Source organism: Pongo abelii, chromosome 9 (genome assembly GCF_028885655.2).
Source record: "Pongo abelii isolate AG06213 chromosome 9, NHGRI_mPonAbe1-v2.0_pri, whole genome shotgun sequence".
NCBI classification, from domain to species: Eukaryota; Metazoa; Chordata; class Mammalia; order Primates; family Hominidae; genus Pongo; species Pongo abelii.
The window spans coordinates 96988443-97008936 of NC_071994.2; the positions used below are offsets into that span (position 1 = coordinate 96988443).

A 20494-nucleotide genomic window follows, 5' to 3' on the forward strand; every position below is an offset into this window, starting at 1 on the left:
AGGAGAGAGATATGGTCAGATGACATTGCTGAGGGTCCCTCCAGAGCATGCAGCAGGATGAAGGTGGTTTGGGTGGGGAGCATGTTAGAGACAGGAAAGCATTGAGGGATAGAAAGGATAGTCACCTCCATTCTTCACAGAATTAGAAACAACAACTTTAAAGTTCATATGGAACCAAAAAGGAGCCCATATAGCCAAGGCAGTCCTAAGCAAACGAAGCATCATACTACCCGACTTCAAACTATACAACAAGGCTACAGTAACCAAAACAGCATTGTACTGATACAAAGTCAGACACATAGAGCAATTGAACAAAATAGAGAACTCAGAAATAAGACAGCACACTACAACCATCTGATCTTTGACAAACCTGACAAAAACAAACAATGGGGAAAGGATTCCCTATTTAATAAGTGATGCTGGGAGAACTGGCTAGCCATATGCAGAAAATTGAAACCGGACCCCCTTCCTTACACCTTATACAAAAATTAACTCAAGATGGATTAAAGACTTATATGTAATACCCAAAACTATAAAAACCCTAGAAGAAAATCTAGGCAATACCATTCAGGCCATAGGCATAGGCAAAGATTTCATGATGAAAATGTCAAAAGCAATTGCAACAAAAGCAAAGCGTGACAAATAGGTTCTAATTAAAGAGCTTCTGCACAGCAAAATAAACTATCATCAGAGTGAACAGACAACCTGGAGAGTGGGAGGACATCTTTGCAATCTATCCATCTGACGAAGGTCTAATATCCAGAATCTACAAGGAACTTAAACAAATTTACAAGAAAAAAAAACCATTAAAAAGTGGGCAAAAGACATGAACAGACACTTCTCAAAAGAAGACATCTATGCAGCCAATAAACCTATGAAAAGAAGCTCAACTTAACTGATCATTAGAGAAATGCAAACGAAAACCACAATGAGATACCATCTCACGCTATTCAGAATGACAATTATTAAAATGTTGAGAAATGGCAGATGCTGGCAAGGCTGTGGAGAAATAGGAACTCTTTTACACTGTTGGTGGGAATGTAAATTAGTTCAACCATTGTGGAAGACAGTATGGTGATTCCTCAAAGACCTAGAACCAGAAATACCATTTGACCCAGCAGTTCCATTACTGGGCATACACCAAAAGGAATATAAATCATTCTATTACAAAGATACATGCACGTATGTGTTCATTGCAGCACTATTCACAATAGCAAAGACATGGAATCAACTGAAAAGCCCATGTCTCTTGACAGGCTGGATAAACAAATTGTGGTAAACGTACACCATGGAATACTACGCAGCCATAAAAAGGAATGAGATCATGTCCTTTGCAGGGACATGGATGGCACTTGAAGCCAATATCCTCAGCAAACTAATGCAGGAACAGGAAACCAAACAACACATGTTCTCACTTATAAGTGGGAGGTGAACAATGAGAACACATGGACACAGGGAGGGGAACAACACACACTGGGGCTTGTGGTGGTAGGGGTGGAGGGAGGAAGAGCATCAAGATAAATAGCTAATGCATGCTGTACTTAATACCTAGGTGATAGGTTGATAGGTGCAGCAAACCACCATGGCACATGTTTACCTATGTAACAAATCTGCACAGCCTATACCTGTATCCCAAAATTTTAAATTAAATTAAAAAGAAAAGAAAACATAGTCATCTCTCTGGGTCAGTTCTAAAGGAAAGCATATTGCAGTGATCTGTGATGCTGTGTGATCAGATAGGCTCAAATAGACTGATTAGGAATATATGCTGTGGGAAGTCATATCCACTGTCCCCTCACTATCCACTCAATTTAACATAATTTAGCTAAGTCTCATCAGTTATATGAATTCATTATTTCACTCAAAAATGTATACTCAATGCCTGCTTTTCCAGGCATTTTTCTTGGTGATGCAGGTACAGAGAGGAATCCAAAGTGTTCCTACCCTCATGAAACTCACACTGCAGTAGGAAAAAGTAAAAAAAAAACTTCATAAAATAGTTTCAGGTGGAGATAAGTGCTATGAAGAATAAAATAGGGTAAAGTGAGTGAGTTTCTGGGCAAAAGATGGTGATAAGTTTAGAAGAGTGGTTAGGGAAGACCACTCTGAGGAAATGACATGCAGAAGAGTGAACTGAGGAAGGGAGTTCTTCAATTTATGTTCCACAACACATGGAAAGACCCTGAGGCAGGAATGAGGTTGGTGTGTTCGTGGAAGGGCAAAAGGCCAGGGTGCCTGGAGCAAGCTAGGAGGTGAGTACAGGGAAATGAAGTCAGAGAGAGAAGCTGGGCCAGGGCTGGGAGGTCAGGGTAAGGAGAAAAAGTCCTTGAGTACCAGCCTGGCAACAGAGGCCAAAAGAGTAGAAAGCCTTCTAAGCAGGGGCTGATTTCCTTGGAGGACGGATGTAACGAGAAAGACAAATTTTCTGGGTGGGGAATAAATTCATCAGAGCAACATTCAGTATCCTTATTTAAAAATGACCTGGGAACTCTAGGGCTGATGTTGATCTGCCCTGACTTATTAATATTTTGTGTGAACTTTGAAGGAAAGCAATTCTGCGAATTCCTCCAAGCTGTACTTTTTATGTATTCATTTCTTTCTTCCCTGTAGAAAGGAATAGACAAGGAGTTTTACCTACTGTTCACAGTCTTTGATGAGAATCTGAGCAGATATTTTGATGAAAACATTCAGAAGTTTATCTGGCATCCCTTCAGCATTGACAAAGAAGATAAAGAGTTTGTGAAATCCAACCGAATGCATGGTATGACAAATGACATTCCCGCCTGTAAAAGAAAGGCTGACTTGCATTAGAAGTGAAAATGATTGGTGTGTTTGAATTATATTAATTTTGGTTTCTTGGATATTGTTCTTGGTCATGAGTAAGTTATTTCATGCCTTCAGCTTCAGATGGTATGGTGAAACCTCCCTATCTCTCAGAGATGTGAAATTTAATACTTCTAGAGCACTTTATCAGACTTAGATGAAGGAAAACAAATTTTAAACTAGTGGCCGGGCACAGTGGCTAACACCTGTAATCCCAGCACTTTGGGAGGCCGAGGTGGGCAGATCACGAGGTCAGGAGACCAGCCTGGCCAATATGGTGAAACCCCGTCTCTACTAAAAATACAAAACTTAGCTGGGCATGGTGGTGCGTGCCTATATTCCCAGCTACTCAGGAGGCTGAGGCAGGAGAATTGCTTGAACCCAGAGGTGGAGGTTGCAGTGAGCCAAGATCGTGCCACTGCACAGCCTGGGCGACAGAGTGAGACTCCGCCCAAAAAAAAAAAAAAGAAAAAAATTTAAACTAGCCAAGTTCACAGTATATCATGAATGTAGAAAATTACTGACGAACTACTCTCCCTTGGGTTCACAATTACATTAAGTCTGAAAACCAAAGTGACAATAGGAGATAATCATTACATAGCAAAGTGTCTATAATTAAATAGTATGAATGATTTAATTAAGTAGTATGAGTGACTGGTGAGTGTTAATTTGTGAAACACTAGCTGTTCCTATCCCAGATCTTCATTTGAGATGAATTACTTAATTCTCTCTCCCTGTCTCTTTGTATCAAGTGTTACAATAGCAAACCACCTGCTAATTGCTTGTGAGTAACACAGGATGCTCATTACTCTTAGGCATATTACCTAAGGTAGCAGAGTAACTCAATGCCTGCAAGAGTGTGCAGTCAATAAAAGTGCCTGAAGCAAGTAACATAAGACAACAGGTGCTAACCTGCTTGTTTTAGGACCCAGCATAAAATCTATTTATTGCCTTTTAAAGCATTATGGAAGAATAACAAAATAGCCCTTAACCTCCCTTCCTTGCATGGAAGTACAAAATAGTCCAAGGTTACAAGTGCCCCATGGCAACCAGGTCACAGACCCTATGGTCCCAGATGCTCATTTCCAACAGAGTCCCCTCTTGTGCCAATGGAAAGCACGGAGTAGTGCATTTTCAGTGTCATCTTCTACAAAAGGTTTTGCTGTAACTGAATATGAATATTGTTTCCAAACTTCTTAGTAGACAATATAAAGGGAAAATTAAGGTAGAAATAAGGAAATATAGCAGTTTCTTGGTGGAGAAACTAAATTGTAAAAGAAATTTATCATCAAAGAGGTCGGTCTTCATTTAAAAAGATAATAAACAACTGAATTAACTACCTCAAATCCAGCCCCACCCTACTTTGGCTGTGGGTGAATGTGAAACTACTTTCATATTTAGAAATACAATCTATAGTCCAGGCACAGTGGCTCGTGCCTGTAATCCCAGCACTTTGGAAGGTCAAGGTGGGAGGATCACTTGCATCCAGGAGTTCGAGACCAGCCTGGGCAACATAGTGAGACCCCATCTCTACAGAAAATACAAAATTCGCCAGGTATGGTGGTGTGCATCTGTAGTCCCAGCTGCTACTCAGGAGGCTAAGGTAGGAGGTAGGAGGATCTCTTGAGCCTGGGAGGTTGAGGCTGAAGTAAGCATAATGGCTCCACTGCACTCCAGCCTGGGCAACAGGGTAAGACCCTCTCTCTCTTTCAATAAATAAATAAATAAATAAATAAATAAATACAGGATATATCATTGTTAAAACAAAGTTCAAGGCAAATAATGCATCTTAATTCAAATGTCACATTAATTATAAACTAAGTTCTACCTTCAGTCTTGCTTACAGGGAGTGGAAGGAAGAGAGCAACAAAGCCAAAAAGAAAGGGCCTGACATGGTACACAATGCTTTGTGTTGTGTTTATTATATAGTCTGTATTCAAAACATGTTTATTGAAAGAAAGAATGGATGAGTGAATGTTGTAGAAAGAGAGGCTTTAAACAAGCATTCCAAGGCAAGAGAAGATTCTCTACCAGCCAGCCAAGGACTGAATTTATTAGCATCTTGATTTATACTCAGATCTCATTAACATTTGATGGACAAGATTTAGATCATTTATTTGCAAAGACATTATCAAAGTTTTTTTTTTTCCAAAAAATGTGGTGTCCTTCTCAGAAGTGCCAGAATTTCTTGGAATTTCTACTAATAATCCCAGATCTGAGTACAATTACCAAGCACCACTGGTTTTGCAGACACAGAAATATTAGGATAGTACAAAAGTAATTGCGGTTTTTGCAATTACTTTCAATGGCAAAAACTGCAATCACTTTTGCACCAACATAACAAAAAGTAATTTTATTTGACAATGGGATTATAACACAAGGTCACTCATGTGCATGATAATAGTTCCTTCCTACTATAGGCTTAGTAGAGAGCAGGAGGGGGGTAGAAATATTTATTTCTCCAAGAGACATCAAGCATGAGACACAATTATGTGCATTCACCAGTCAGACATTGCTGTTATATCATGGCATTCATCCCCATGGGGTGAGAATGCGGTTTCTAAATTCTTCTCAAGGCACTTTTTCAGATAGCCACTATCAGTGGATTGGGGTTGATGTCAAAGATAAAAACAATTTGCCACTCTGGAAGCACAGAGGGTCTTCATATCTAACTAATCATTATTTATTAATAAAGTCCCTCCAGTAATTGTATTGGGGTAAGGAAGTACGAGTTATCATAAAGCAAATTTATTTACTCAAAGACTAACCTCATATAAGCTTAAGTACCCCCTAAAAAACAATCCCTCTCCACTGACTGCATATGCACATATACTGTCAATTGATTAAAAAATCTTTCAAATAATGCTGAATCCATGTAATCAGTAAAAGCATGTCTGATAACTTCTAGAATCAAATGCAAAGCCCACTGGCAAATGAGGGTCTTGTAGAATTCAATGAATTAATAACTGAGGAAGAGACATTTAACAAGGGAGAGCATACGAAAATAACCACAAAAGAAACAGATTTTCATATTGAGAGCCTTAGAGAAGAGTATGGGGAAATTATTTCATCAACAATCTGATTTATCCCTTAGTCATCCTTAGAATTAGTGTCCTTGCATATGTGTTGTTAAAGATAACATTTAAATAATTTCCTTATATTTTCATTATTCATTGTTAATTTTGGTCTCCATTTTAAGTGGATTCACCATGTGGCTTTTCCCTGGTACTGTTTATTCTCTGAAAACAAGGATCTTTTGTAAACAGTTTACATATTTGAAGCTCCCCTGCCCCATACACACTGATAATTTTTCACTATCTTTCTTCTTCCATTTAGCTGTTAACGGCTACATGTACGGCAACCAGCCAGGCTTAAACATGTGTAAAAGGGATAGAGTTTCCTGGCATCTGATTGGATTGGGCACTGACACCGACATGCATGGAATTGTTTTTCAAGGGAACACCATCCACCTACGAGGGACTCACCGAGACTCCCTGGCCCTGTTTCCCCACATGGCCACAACAGCATTCATGCAGCCGGACCACGCAGGTAAACTTGCTGGGTCCATCTCAGGTGACCAGATTTCTACCTTCAGGCTCATCCTCTTTAGACTCCTCCCACAGAAGAAACTGGCAGACTTTGTGCACTTCAAGTGGTGTAGAAATAGATATAGTCTTGATTAGAATCAGAGAATCCTGACTTATTAGTCCAAACACATAGTATAAGGGACAGAGGGGAAATATCTAAAATAGCATCCACAAAACAGAAGTGGGAGCCCTCTAAAGTCTTTGGTGCATAAATCCTAGGGGAATGTTTTTGATTCGCAGTCCATAAAAATTCAGCCCCGATAAAGTGGATATGTTTTGCTCTCATTGAGCATGAACATAATTTCAGTTGCTTCTCTGAAGCATCTACCAAGGCATGGACATCCCAGTAGATGCTTCCAGATTTCAGATGTAGCCATAACTGCAGCCTGGTCTCTCTTCCATAGGTACTGATAACAGCCTTTTGATTGGGGGAATTCTCTGTTTTCATTCTGTTGGGCACCCTTGGTTTCCCAACAGGGCAATCTGGAATTTATGGAGACCCCTGTATAATGCCAGTACCTGGAACTTCTTCTCTTAGAGATTCCAAGCTAATGAGATAATTGGGGCGTTTTCATAAAAGATCTAGAGCAACACATGGTAGCACATGCTAATCACTGCATGAAAAGTGAGAACAAGCCCTATAGACATTGAACATGTTTTTCCAAACCAATTTTTTCATCAGTCTTAACAAGAAATCAATATGCTACCTAAGATGAGTACCTGCTGTTTACTAATGGATATTCTACTTCTTTGCTTTCCACTGGAACTGCAGTTTAGATGTCTCTGTGTCATCATTTAAGAACTTGAGGCTTGGGCTTCAAAATCTTTGCCTAAGGACTGCCTGAGACTAGGAGCTCCATAGTCTTTTCTATGTGAACTTTTCCTAGTATCCAGTCTCTGTACATTAGTATAGTTGATCAATTATGAATTACTCAAATCAAGGGATGCCTTGGACACAACTTTTTTTTTTTTTAATACGCTCTTCAAGACCAAAGAGGGGAGAGGATTGGGAAATAGCCAAATCATTTTAATTCATAGAAATAGGCACTCAAAGTTAGAGCTGCCCAGAATAATTTTAGAAATGGAGTTACTTATTCTAGTGCTTTGATCATTACTCCATGTGTCCTATACATTTCTAAAGAGCTTCACAACAGTGTTTTCTAGTTTATGTTTGGTGATAAGCATAAATCTGTGACTGCTTAAAAGCTTAGTCATTTCACCAATTCCTGTCCCTTACCTATAAGTCAAGAAGGAGGGTGCTTAAAAGTGGGTAGAGTAGACTATATGCTGCAACTCAAACATTTCCATGTTCTTCTATTATTATTATCATTATTATTAATTTTGTTTTCTTCTTCATGCTACCTTGTCTAAGATCCTCTTTGTTCTTAGAGGAGACAATTCCTCAACTATTGAAGTGCCATGATCAATACATAAACAATAGGCTGCCTGGAAAAAACAAATGCAGGGGACAGTCTTTCCAAGTCTGTCTTCAAAGGTGTCTTCTCTGTGGTTTCGTATAAAGACCCTTCCTCATGTGTCCTCATCAGTGCCTGGGTGTGCTTGGTACCCACTGAATCAACCCATTGAGTTTTCGCTCATCTAAAAGGAGTAACTTGGCGACGTTTAGACAACAGAGTTACATGTATAGCAAGATGGAGGATACCTCTGTACATTGTAGAAGGTTAATGAAAGGTACACTCATCCCTCACCTCTAAAAACAGAAGCTACTAGAGAAAGGGGAGGAAGATTTATTGATCCAATATTTTCATTGAGAGTTAATATCTTCAATAATTTTATTTGTCTTATGTGATTTTATGGTGAGTTGAGTTAAGAAATATCTATCTGATGCCAATGCATCTAGAAAATTCAATCTAAAAATTACATAATTTTTGACAGACATGATTGTCAGTATTATGTAGAAAAATCTAATTGATTGTTTTTCTGTTTTCTGTTTCCTTTTCATTTAGCATAATGTAGACCTATCATTGGAAATGAGAAACTTCTTTGCTCAAGGGCTTAATGAAGTAATACATTTGGCTTTAATAATAATAACACTTACATATTTATTGCACTTTAGAATTTATGAAATCCTTTAGGGCAAAATACTCATCAGAAATGTGGCTTAATTTGAACCTTGTCTAGGATAATCATCTTACAGGTAATTAGTTCTTTTTAAACTGGGCTGGGCTAAGACAGTCATTGGTGGTTTTCCATGAGAGACTGTCTTCTAATAGGTGTGAATTATAGGGGAGACCCAGAAAAGTCATTTCTTGGTAGCAATATTGTAAGTTTCTTTTTTTTATAACAAATGAATTTTGGACAGTATCTTTCTCTCCACAGAAGTAAATATATTCAAAGTAATCTATTCCCCCTGGGGTCTGATTTTAAACTACTAGACAACTGGTATTTTAAAAATCCACCTAACTGGTTATTTTGGAATAAAATATGCAGGTTTGCTAAAAACAGACCATCACCAACAAAAATACCGAGCACCACACTCAATGCCGAGCCATTTCTCTTGCAGGTATTTTTAGGGTGTTTTGTGCCACCATGCCCCACCTCCCGAGAGGCATGGGTCAGATCTATGAGGTCAACAGCTGTGACAACAGGGACCCTTCTGAGCAGCGGTACGGGATGATAAGAACTTTTTACATCGCCGCTGAAGAAGTAGAATGGGATTATGCCCCTAACAAAAACTGGGAGTTCGAAAAGCAGCCCTTGGACGCAAGAGGGGAAAGGTACCACAGGCGCCGCCGCTAAGGCTCCTCCGTGGGATCGCGCACGCTCCGTAGGTCTTTAGCAAGTGTGGCTCCCTGCAAATTCCCAGGTTGTGTCTGCACAGTTCTGGCCGACAGAGACTTTTACTTATGTGCACAGATTAGGGAAGCTGCCCACCTCGGCCTCCGGAAGGCAGCGTGCAGTGTCTCACAGGCCCTCGGCGGGCTCTGCTGGGTGGTCATGGGATGCAGGGCATGCTTGGGAGTGAGTGTGCAGGGTGAAAAGGCTCAGGAAAAGAGGCAGATCACACGGTTATAGTGGGGCTGGGAAGACAAAAAGGGCCAGAGAAGGCAGAGAGGGTGTATGATGCGGGGTGAGAGGATGGGCTGCTGTGGATGCAGGACCTCAGGAAAGGTTGAGGCTGAGCCATTGGCAGAGCGCTGCTCTAAGTGGGGGACCACCAAGGAGGGACAGGAGGCCATTGCCTTGTAAGAGACCCCGGGATTGGGGTAGGAAGAACAGGTTTCTCTACTAGGCCCTGTGCCCAGAAAGTCTGCAAGACTGGCCCTCCCTTAACAATGTTGTTGGCCAGTGGTGCATGCCCAAGACTCAGCAGCTCTCAGGCCGCCAGCAGGCTGGTGAGCATTGCTCTTCCAGGGCGCTAAGCCCAGAGTCCAGGAACCAAGATCCCTAGGGTGCACTGGGATGGAGTTAAACAAGGGAGAAGGCAGGCGCAGACCACAGACCTCCTCCCCCAGGGCTAATCCCCTCCCTCCACAGCAACCCACTGCCTGGTATTACTGTTCTGATATGCAGATGAGGAAACTTGGAGGCAAAGTGTTAAGGCGCCCAACTAGACATTGGCAGAGTTAGAACTGAACATAGATCTTTTGAAAGACAAATAAATCCGCGTTCTCTCCGGCACACTACATTGTCCCTCCTGGCCCAGTTCCTCTTTGTTCTTTATTGCCACCTACCCTCGCCCCCTGCCGCCATACTCCCCTCCCCTCACCTCATAGACATCCTCCGTGGCTGCGAGACAAACACGACATGCTACTGTTCTATCTTAACACAAGTATTTCTTTTCTTATTTATTGGCCTTTGTTTTGAGGGGCTATACTTATGGAAAAGAGTATAATGGTTCTACCTTCTGGATACATTTTTTTTTTAAGATTTCCCTTAAGAATAGGAGAATTTTAAATCCATTCAATTACTCACTAACCTATTTGTTAGGCCAAACACCTCTGTTCTGAAAAACTAGTGCTGCCAATACAAGCTGAAGACTGGTGCTGGTACAGTGGAAAATGAAATGAATTCCAATCTGGCCGTTTCTAAAATGATTATTTCATTAAAATGCTACCATAACTAAAGAAATAATTGTATAATAATTTTGTCATGTGTACAATCTTAGCCCCTGAATGTATAAAAATATAGCCTTTATGATGTTCTTACAACTAATATGAACTCCTGCTTTAAGTCTCCATCCCACGGGGCTAGCAGGAAGGTCTAGCTTCAGTCTTCTGAGACTCCCTCCCAAGTGACATAGAGAGATAAACTGTGCTGGTGGGGAAGGGGGTGCAATGCCATAATTACACCTTCCCCTGTCACTCTGATTCTTGCCCATAGATAGATGAAAGCAAAGTGAGATAAGGACAAGTTCGCATGTTGAAAGTTTAACAAATGCTGTAGACAACAATTCAGTATGGAATTGAAATGGCAGTTCTCTCAGGGCACATCTGAGGCATGTCTGTAGATAAGAGCCCAGTGACACATACCCCTTCTGCACCCTAGTTTCTATGTCTCTGCCCTTTGTCCCATGGCCGTGGTAGAAGCCCATCTGGTTTTTGAACCATTTGTGGGTACAGGCTATCCCTGAGACATTTATTATCCTGGTCAGCACAGGCCCTCTGCCCCACCTTCAGACCTAGAAGTCTTTCTTTGGGGTTTCCTAAAACATGCTGGGAAGGCCTCAGCATCCCAGAAAGCCAACAAATGGGACCATCAGTACAATGTCCAGGGGAAGTTTATGCAGTGGGAGGAAATTTGAAAACAGAAATTAAGTTGCTATGAAAAAATAAAGTTGTATTCCTAGTACTTCTGAGCTTGTAGACTGATATGTGTGTGATTTAGTCATCTTGAGATTCTCCACAATAAACCACTGCCTATTGAGCAGCTACTGTGGACCAGGCATTCTGCTAGGGATTTTACAAACCTTATCTGACATAACCCTTACAACACACCTGACCTACTCCACCAGTTTTTGCTCAGCATCTTTTGCACCATTCTCACAAGATGATGAAAAAGCAAGTGCTTACATAGTGCTGAACATGGGCCTGACATGTGCTTTACAGATACTAACTCACATGACCCTCATATCAACTCCATGAGGTAGAGGAATTATTATCAGCCTGGTTTGCAGTGGAGAAAGCTGGGAAACAGTGGAATGTGGCTACAGGTTCTGCACTGGTCACTACCACATGTAACTGGGACTCCTGAAAAATGAAAGTAGAAGAAAAGTTCTCTTCCCTTGGAAATCATACAGTCTAGGGTGGAAGTATACATGCATTTATTAAATACCTACTATATGCTAGGCATTGTGCAATGTGCTGGTGAAACAGTATGGAGGATAGACAAGGTCCTTTCCCACACAGAATTCCTGGTCCATGGTAAGACTTTAGAACAAGTATGTTCTATGAGAGGGGAAGGGTAGAGTGCAGCAGGAGATATGGCAGAAGCACACAGCCCTGTCTTGAGGAAAGGTAGGGAGAAGGTTGGTAGTCAGGGGGGGCTTCTGGGAGGAAGCAGTCTTTGAGTTGGGACATGAAGAGTAGTCCACTTGAAGAGGAAGGAAGCATGTTTGTGGCAGAGGGAACAACCTGTGTAAAGGCCTGGAGGTGAAGGAGAGCACATCATGTTCAAGAGAGTGGATGTTTAGAATGACCAGAGCATACAGCCTAGGGGCTAGTGATGGGAAATGAGGCTCAGGAGGTGGCAAAGGCAGATAGTGAGGCTTGAGAGCCAAATTGAGGAGTTTGGCAGTGGGAAATCATAAAAAGGCTTAAAATCAACGTGGTTAAATGTATAGCTTAGGATCCCTCTGCCTGCAGTGTGTGAATAGAGGGCAAAGAGGAGTACAGGTGGCAGGGAAAATGATTAGGAACAATTCCACCCAACATAGGTAAGTGATACAAGTTGCTGAGATGAGAATGAAAGCTCCCTCAGTGGAAGGAGATGGAAGGGGTGGGTCTCATTGTATTTTAGAGATAAAATTAATAGATTTTAAAAATCTGTCTTTTGTGATGATCTGCCTTGGTAACAGATGAAATGTACTATACATGTATGGTACATATACAGTCTATCCTCGTTATTTGTAGATTCTGCTTTTGCAAATTTGCCTACTTGCTAAAATTTATTTTTAACCCCAAAATCAATCCCTGTGACATTTTTGTGGTCATTTGCAGGTACATGTAGAGTGGCAGAAAATTTACGTTGCCTGATGCACACATTTTTCAGCTGAGGTCAAACAAGGAGTCTCTCTGCCTTCTTGTTTCAGCTCTCATACTGTAAACAAATGTCCTTGTTTTCAGATTATTTAGTGCCATCGTTTTTGCACTTGTGTGCTTTATGTTGGTGCTTTCACTGTTTAAAATGCCCCCTTAAGCAGAGTGCTGAAGCAGTGTCCTGAGTGTAAGAAGCCTCTGATGTGCCTTATACATGTGAGAGGGGCTTTGTTCCTGCATGAGTTACAGTGCTGCTGGCTGTTGAGCTCAGTGTTAATGAGCTCAACAGTGTTAATGCTGTTAAGCTCAGCAATACATATTAAATACAGTGTGTTTAAAAAGAAACAGACATAAAACAAGGTTATATATTGATCTGTTGATGAAAATATTGTGACCAGAGGTTTGCAGGAACCTAACCCTGTATTTCCCCTAGGAACAATGGTTCAGTCTTTATTAGTCCAGTTATCACAATGACTTTCTAGAACATAACTAGGGTGAATAACAACTATCAACTGTATCTAGCTATATTTGTATATAGATGTATACACAATACATGACTATGGTCCTTCTTGAGATCTTTCAAAGTGGAAAAGCATTACCATGTACAGAAAGATGCATATGAAATCTGGAGAAACTCAGGGTGGTAGAGGGTGGATGTGTATGTGTGTGTGTGTGTGTGTGTGTGATGACACACACATGCAGATGCAAGTGTGTAAGGTTAGATGGTCCCAGAAGAGAGGCACAACCTCAAAGGATCCTTAGTAGTCTCTGAGGTTGGCCCTACTCAGTGCTTAGCAGAAGATTACAACAGTGATTTCCAAGGGTGGGCCATGGACTGGTGCTGGGCTGCCCATATCAGAACTCAAGGAGCTTTAAAGTGCAGATTCCTGGCCTCACTCCCAGAAAGTCTGGTGCAAAAGGCCTGCTCCCCAGGGAGAACTTGATCACAGCCAGGTTTGGGGAGCACTTCTCCAGATTACCCCTGAATCACTTAGAAGCGCTCAAAGCTTTTCTGCTTTCGGACAACTTTAATTTCTGATGCTTCTGATTTGCAGACATGGAGATATATTTATGAACCGCACTGAAAATTGGATTGGCTCTCAGTACAAGAAGGTGGTTTACAGGCAATACACGGATGGAGAATTTGTGGAGATCAAAGCCCGACCACCACGAGAGGAGCACTTAGAACTCCTGGGTATGGCACAGATTTCAGGCGTGCACTGTCAGCCCCAAGCATGTGCATGAACACATACTCATGTGTTCTGTTAGACTTGTGGCTGAGAAAGGATAGAAGAAACAGAGTAACTTGACTGCATTCCTCCAAGTGTGATATCTTCCTCCTCTACCATTATCAGGAAGTGTGCTGAGTGCTCAACTCATACAAAAAATAGTCATAATAAGACTACCAGATAATACACAAATAGGAATCCATGACATCAGGGCAGTCTAACTGGTGTATGATACCCTAAAGCTTCTTTCCAATCCCTATACTGAGCCAGGAAATTTTTTTTTAAATCCTCCAGCAGATATATGTATATATAATACTTTAAGTTCTAGGGTACATGTGCACAACGTGCAGGTTTGTAACATACATATACATGTGCCATGTTGGTGTGCTGCACCCATTAACTCATCATTTACATTAGGTATATCTCCTAATGCTATCCCTCCCCCCTGCCCCTACCCCATGACAGGCCCCGGTGTGTGATATTCCCCTTCCTGTGTCCAAGTGTTCTCATTGTTCAATTGCCACCTATGAGTGAGAACATGTGGTGTTTGGTTTTTCATCCTTGCGATAGTTTGCTGAGAATGATGGTTTCCAGCTTCATCCATGTCCCTACAAAAGACATGAACTCATCATTTTTTATGGCTGCATAGTATTCCATGGTGTATATGTGCCACATTTTCTTAGTCCAGTCTATCATTGATGGACATTTGGCTTGGTTCCGAGTCTTTGCTATTGTGAATAGTGCCGCAATAAATGTAAGTGTGCATGTGTCTTTATAGCAGCATGATTTGGGTATATACCCAGTAATGGGATGGCTGGGTCAAATGGTATTTCTAGTTCTAGATCCTTCAGGAATCACCACACTGTATTCCACAATGGTTGAACTAGTTTACAGTCCCACCAACAGTGTAAAAGTGTTCCTATTTCTCCACATCCTCTCCAGCACCTGTTTCCTGACTTTTTAATGATTGCCATTCTAACTGGTGTGAGATGGTATCTCACTGTGGTTTTGATTTGCATTTCTCTGATGGCCAGTGATGATGAGCATTTTTTCATGTGTGTGTTGGCTGCATAAATGTCTTCTTTTGCGAAATGTCTGTTCATATCCTTCACCCACTTGTTGATGGGGTTGTTTGTTTTTTTCTTGTAAATTTGTTTGAGTTCATTGTAGATTCTGTATGTTAGCCCTTTGTCAGATGAGTAGATTGCAAAAATTTTCTCCCATTCCGTAGGTTGCCTGTTCACTCTGATGGTAGTTTCTTTTGCTGTGCAGAAGCTCTTTAGTTTAATTAGATCCCATTTGTCAATTTTGGCTTTTGTTGCCATTGCTTTTGGTGTTTTAGACACGAAGTCCTTGCCCATACCTATGTCCTGAGTAGTATTGCCTAGGTTTTCTTCTAGGGTTTTTATGGTTTTAGGTCTAACATTTAAGTCTTTAATCCATCGTGAATTAATTTTTGTGTAAGGTATAAGGAAGGGATCCAGTTTCAGCTTTCTACATATGGCTAGCCAGTTATCCCAACACCATTTATTAAATAGGGAATCTTTCCTCATTTCTTTTCTTTGTCAGGTTTGTCAAAGATCATATGGTTGTAGATGTGTGGTATTATTTCTGAGGGCTCTGTTCTGTTCCATTCGTCTATATCTTTGTTTTGGTACCAGTACCATACTGTTTTGGTTACTGTAGCCTTGTAGTATAGTTTCAAGTCAGGTAGCATGATGCCTCCAGCTTTGTTCTTTTGGCTTAGGATTGACTTGGCAATGTGGACTCTTTTTTGGTTCCATATGAACTTTAAAGTAGTTTTTTCCAATTCTGTGAAGAAAGTCATTGGTAGCTTGATGGGGATGGCATTGAATCTATAAATTACCTTGGGCAGTATGGCCATTTTCACAATATTGATTATTCCTATCCATGAGCATGGAATGTTCTTCCATTTGTTTGTGTCCTCTTTTATTTCATTGAGCAGTGGTTTGTAGTTCCCCTTGAAGAGGTCCTTCACATCCCTTATAAGTTGGATTCCTAGGTATTTTATTGTCTTTGAAGCAATTGTGAATGGGAGTTCACTCATGATTTGGCTCTCTGTTTGTCTGTTATTGGTGTATAAGACTGCTTGTGATTTTTGCACATTGATTTTGTATCCTGAGACTTTGCTGAAGTTGCTTATCAGCTTAAGGAGATTTTGGGCTGAGACGATGGGGTTTTCTAAATATCCAATCATGTCATCTGCAAACAGGGACAATTTGACTTCCTCTTTTCCTAATTGAATACCCTTTATTTCTTTCTCCTGCCTAATTGCCCTGGCCAGAACTTCCAACACTATCTTGAACAGGAGTGGTGAGAGAGGGCATCCCTGTCTTGTGCCAGTTTTCAAAGGGAATGCTTCCAGTTTTTGTCCATTCAGTATGATATTGGCTGTGGGTTTGTCATAGATAGCTCTTATTATTTTGAGATACGTCCCATCAATACCTAATTTATTGAGAGTTTTTAGCATGAAGGTTGTTGAATTTTGTCTAAGGCCTTTTCTGCATCTATTGAGATAATCAGGTGGTTTTTGTCTTTGGTTCTGTTATGTGATGGATTACGTTTATTGATTTGCATATGTTGAACCACCCTTGCATCCCAGGGATGAAGCCCACTTGATCATGGTGGATAAGCTTTTTGATGTGCTGCTGGATTCGGTTTGCCAGTATTTTATTGAGGACTTTTGCATCGATGTTCATCAGGGATATTGGTCTAAAAGTGTCTTTTTTTGTTGTGTCTGCCAGGCTTTGGTATCAGGATGATGCTGGCCTCATAAAATGAGTTAGGGAGGATTCCCTCTTTTTCTATTGATTGGAATAGTTTCAGAAGGAATGGTACCAACTCCTCCTTGTACCTCTGGTAGAATTCGGCTGTGAATCCGTCTGGTCCTGGACTTTTTTTGAGTGGTAGGCTATTAATTATTGCCTCAATTTCAGAACCTGTGTTTGGTCTATTCAGAGATTCAACTTCTTCCTGGTTTAGTCTTGGGAGGGTGTATGTGTCGAGGAATTTATCCATTTCTTCTAGATTTTCTAGTTAATTTGCATAGAGGTGTTTATAGTATTCTCTGATGGTAGTTTTTATTTCTGTGGGATCAGTGGTGGTATCCCCTTCATCATTTTTTATTGCATCTATTTGATTCTTCTCTCTTGTCTTCTTTGTTAGTCTTGCTAGCGGTCTTTCAATTTTGTTGATCTTTTCAAAAAATCATCTCCTGGATTCATTGATTTTTTGAAAGGTTTTTTGTGTCTCTCTCTCTCCTTCAGTTCTGCTCTGATCTTAGTTATTTCTTGCCTTATGCTAGCTTTTGAATGTGTTTGCTCTTTCTCCTCTAGTTCTCTTAATTGTGATGTTAGCGTGTCAATTTTAGATCTTTCCTGCTTTCTCTTGTGGGCATTTAGTGCTATAAATTTCCCTCTACACAGTGCTATAAATGTGTCCTAAAGATTCTGGTATGTTGTGTCTTTGTTCTCATTGGTTTCAAAGAACATCTTTATTTCTGCCTTCATTTCTTTATGTACCCAGTAGTCATTCAGGAGCAGGTTGTTCAGTTTCCATGTAGTTGAGTGATTTTGAGTGAGTTTCTTAATCCTGAGTTCTAGTTTGATTGCACTGTGGTCTGAGAGACCATTTGTTATCATTTCTGTTCTTTTATATTTGCCGAGGAGTGCTTTACTTCCAACTATGTGGTCAATTTTGGAATAAGTGCGCTGTGGTCCTGAGAAGAATGTATATTCTGTTGATTTGGGGTGGAGAGTTCTGTAGATGTCTATTAGGTCTGCTTGATGCAGCGCTGAGTTCAATTCCTGGATATCCTTGTTAACTTTCTGTCTCGTTGCTCTGTCTAATGTTGACAGTGGGGTATTAAAGTCTCCTATTATTATTGTGTGGGAGTCTAAGTCTCTTTCTAGGTCTCTAAGGACTTGCTTTTTGAATCTGGGTGCTCCTATATTAGGTGCGTATATATTTAGGATAGTTAGCTCTTGTTGTATTGATCCCTTTACCATTATGTAATGGCCTTCTTTGTCTCTTTTGATCTTTGTTGGTTTAAAGTCTGTTTTATCAGAGACTAGGATTGTAACCCCTGCCGTTTTTTGTTTTCCATTTGCTTGGTAGATCTTCCTCCATCCCTTTATTTTGAGCCTATGTGTGTCTCTGCATGTGAGATGGGTTTCCTGAGTAGAGCACACTGATGGGTCTTGACTCTTTATCCAATTTGCCAGTCTGTGTCTTTTTATTAGAGCATTTCACCCCTTTATATTTAAGGCTAATATTGTTATGTGTGAATCTGATCCTGTCATTATGATGTTAGCTGGTTATTTCGCTCATTAGTTGATGTGGTTTCTTCCTAGCATCGATGGTCTTTACAATTTGGCATGTTTTTGCAGTGGCTGGTACTGATTGTTCTTTTCCATGTTTAGTGCTTCCTTCAGGAGCTCTTGTAAGGCAGGCCTGGTGGTGACAAAATCTCTCAGCATTTGCTTGTCTGTAAAGGATTTTATTTCTCCACTTATGAAGCTTAGTTTGGCTGGATATGAAATTCTGGGTTGAAAATTCTTTTCTTTAAGAATGTTGAATATTGGCCCCCACTCTCTTCTGGCTTGTAGAGGTTCTGCTGAGAGATCTGCTGTTAGTCTGATGGGCTTCCCTTTGTGGGTAACCCGACCTTTCTCTCTGGCTGCCCTTAACATTTTTTCCTTCATTTCAACTTTGGTGAATCTGACAATTATGTGTCTTGGAGTTGCTCTTCTCGAGGAGTATCTTTGTGGCGTTCTCTGTATTTCCTGAATTTGAATGTTGGCCTGCCTTGCTAGGTTGGGGAAGTTCTCCTGGATAATATCCTGCAGAGTGTTTTCCAACTTGGTTCCCTTCTTCCTTGTCACTTTCAGGTACACCAATCAGATGCAGATTTGGTCTTTTCACATAGTCCCATATTTCTTGGAGGTTTTATTCATTTCTTTTTACTCTTCTTTCTCTAAACTTGTCTTCTCACTTCATTTCATTCATTTGATCTTCCATCACTGATACCCTTTCTTCCAGTTGATTGAATCGGCTACTGAAGCTTGTGCATTCATCATGTAGTTCTCATGCCATGGTTTTTAGCTCTATCAGGTCATTTAAGGGCTTCTCTACACTGGTTATTCTAGTTAGCCATTCATCTAATCTTTTTTCAAGGTTTTTAGCTTCTTTGTGATGGGTTCGAACATCCTCCTTTAGCTTGGAGAAGTCTAATCGTCTGAAGCCTTCTTCTCTCAACTCGTCAAAGTCATTCTCCATCCAGCTTTGTTCTGTTGCTAGCTAGGAGCTGCGTTCCTTTGGCAGGGGAGAGGTGCTCTGATTTTTAAAATTTTCAGCTTTTCTGCTCTGTTTTTTCCCCATCTTTGTGGTTTTATCTACCTTTGGTCTTTGATGATGGTGATGTACAGATGGGGTTTTGGTGTGGATGTGCTTTCTGTTTGTTACTTTTCCTTCTAACAGTCAGGGCCCTCAGTTGCAGGTCTGTTGGAGTTTGCTGGAGGTCCACCCCAGACCGTGTTTGCCTGGGTATTGGCAGCGGAGGCTGCAAAACAGCGAATATTGCTGAACAGGAAATGTTGCTGCCTGATCGTTCTTCTGGAAGCTTCATCTCAGAGGGGTACCTGGCCATGTGAGGTGTCAGTCTGTCCCTACTGGAGGATGCCTCCCAGTTAGGCTACTCGGGGGTCAGGGACCCACTTGAGGAGGCAGTCTGACCATTCTCAGATCTCAAACTCCGTGCTGGGAGAACCACTACTCTCTTCAAGGCTGTTAGACAGGGACATTTACATCTGCAGAGGTTTCTGCTGCCTTTTGTTCGGCTATGCCCTGCCCCCAGGGGTGGAGTCTACAGAGGCGGGCAGGCCTCCTTGAGCTGTGGTGGGCTCCACCCAGTTCGAGCTTCCCAGCCACTTTGTTTACCTACTCAAGCCTCAGCAATGGTGGGCACCCCTCCCCCAGCCTCGCTGCCACCTTGCAGTTTGATCTCAGACTGCTGTGCTAGCAATGAGCGAGGCTCCTTGGGCGTGGGACCATCTGAGCCAGGCATGGGATATAATCTCCTGGTGTGCCGTTTGCTAAGACCATTGGAAAAGCGCAGTATTAGGGTAGGAGTGACCCGATTTTCCAGGTGCCATCTGTCACAGCTTCCCTTGGCTAGGAAAGGGAATTCCCTGACCCTTTGTGCTTCCCAGGTAAGGCGATGCCTCTCCCTGCTTCAGCTCACGCTCAGTGGGCTGCACCCACTGTCCTGCACCCACTGTCTGACAAGCTACAGTGAGATGAACCCAGTACCTCAGCTGGAAATGCAGAAATCACCTGTCTTCTGCGCTGGTCACACTGGGAGCTGTAGACTGGAGCTGTTCCTATTCAGCCATCTTGGAACCACCCCCTAAGAATATTTTAAGAAATTGAGAGAAAATTGAAAATAATAACAGTCCAACAAATTTTAGATTTATATATACCTTTCTCAGAAAAGCAATTAAAATCATTGCTTGAATCAGCAAGGAATTGATATGTGTGGCCAGACCACCAACTGTCAGTGTATCTCCCTGTGAATGTAGAATGCACCAAATACCCAAGAGAGAGCCATAGGGATCAG

General features: G+C 41.3%; 1 protein-coding gene across 1 annotated transcript in view; it reads left to right on the top strand.

Moving 5' to 3' along the window:
* The window catches only part of HEPHL1 (hephaestin like 1), a 93515-nt gene that overhangs the window by 53046 nt on the left and 19975 nt on the right, over positions 1 to 20494 (top strand). The window contains exons 10-13 of the mRNA XM_024255657.2: positions 2611 to 2761; positions 6160 to 6372; positions 8935 to 9148; positions 13684 to 13823. Of these exons, the coding sequence (XP_024111425.2) occupies positions 2611 to 2761; positions 6160 to 6372; positions 8935 to 9148; positions 13684 to 13823 (718 nt within the window). The remainder of the gene's footprint in view (positions 1 to 2610; positions 2762 to 6159; positions 6373 to 8934; positions 9149 to 13683; positions 13824 to 20494) is intronic.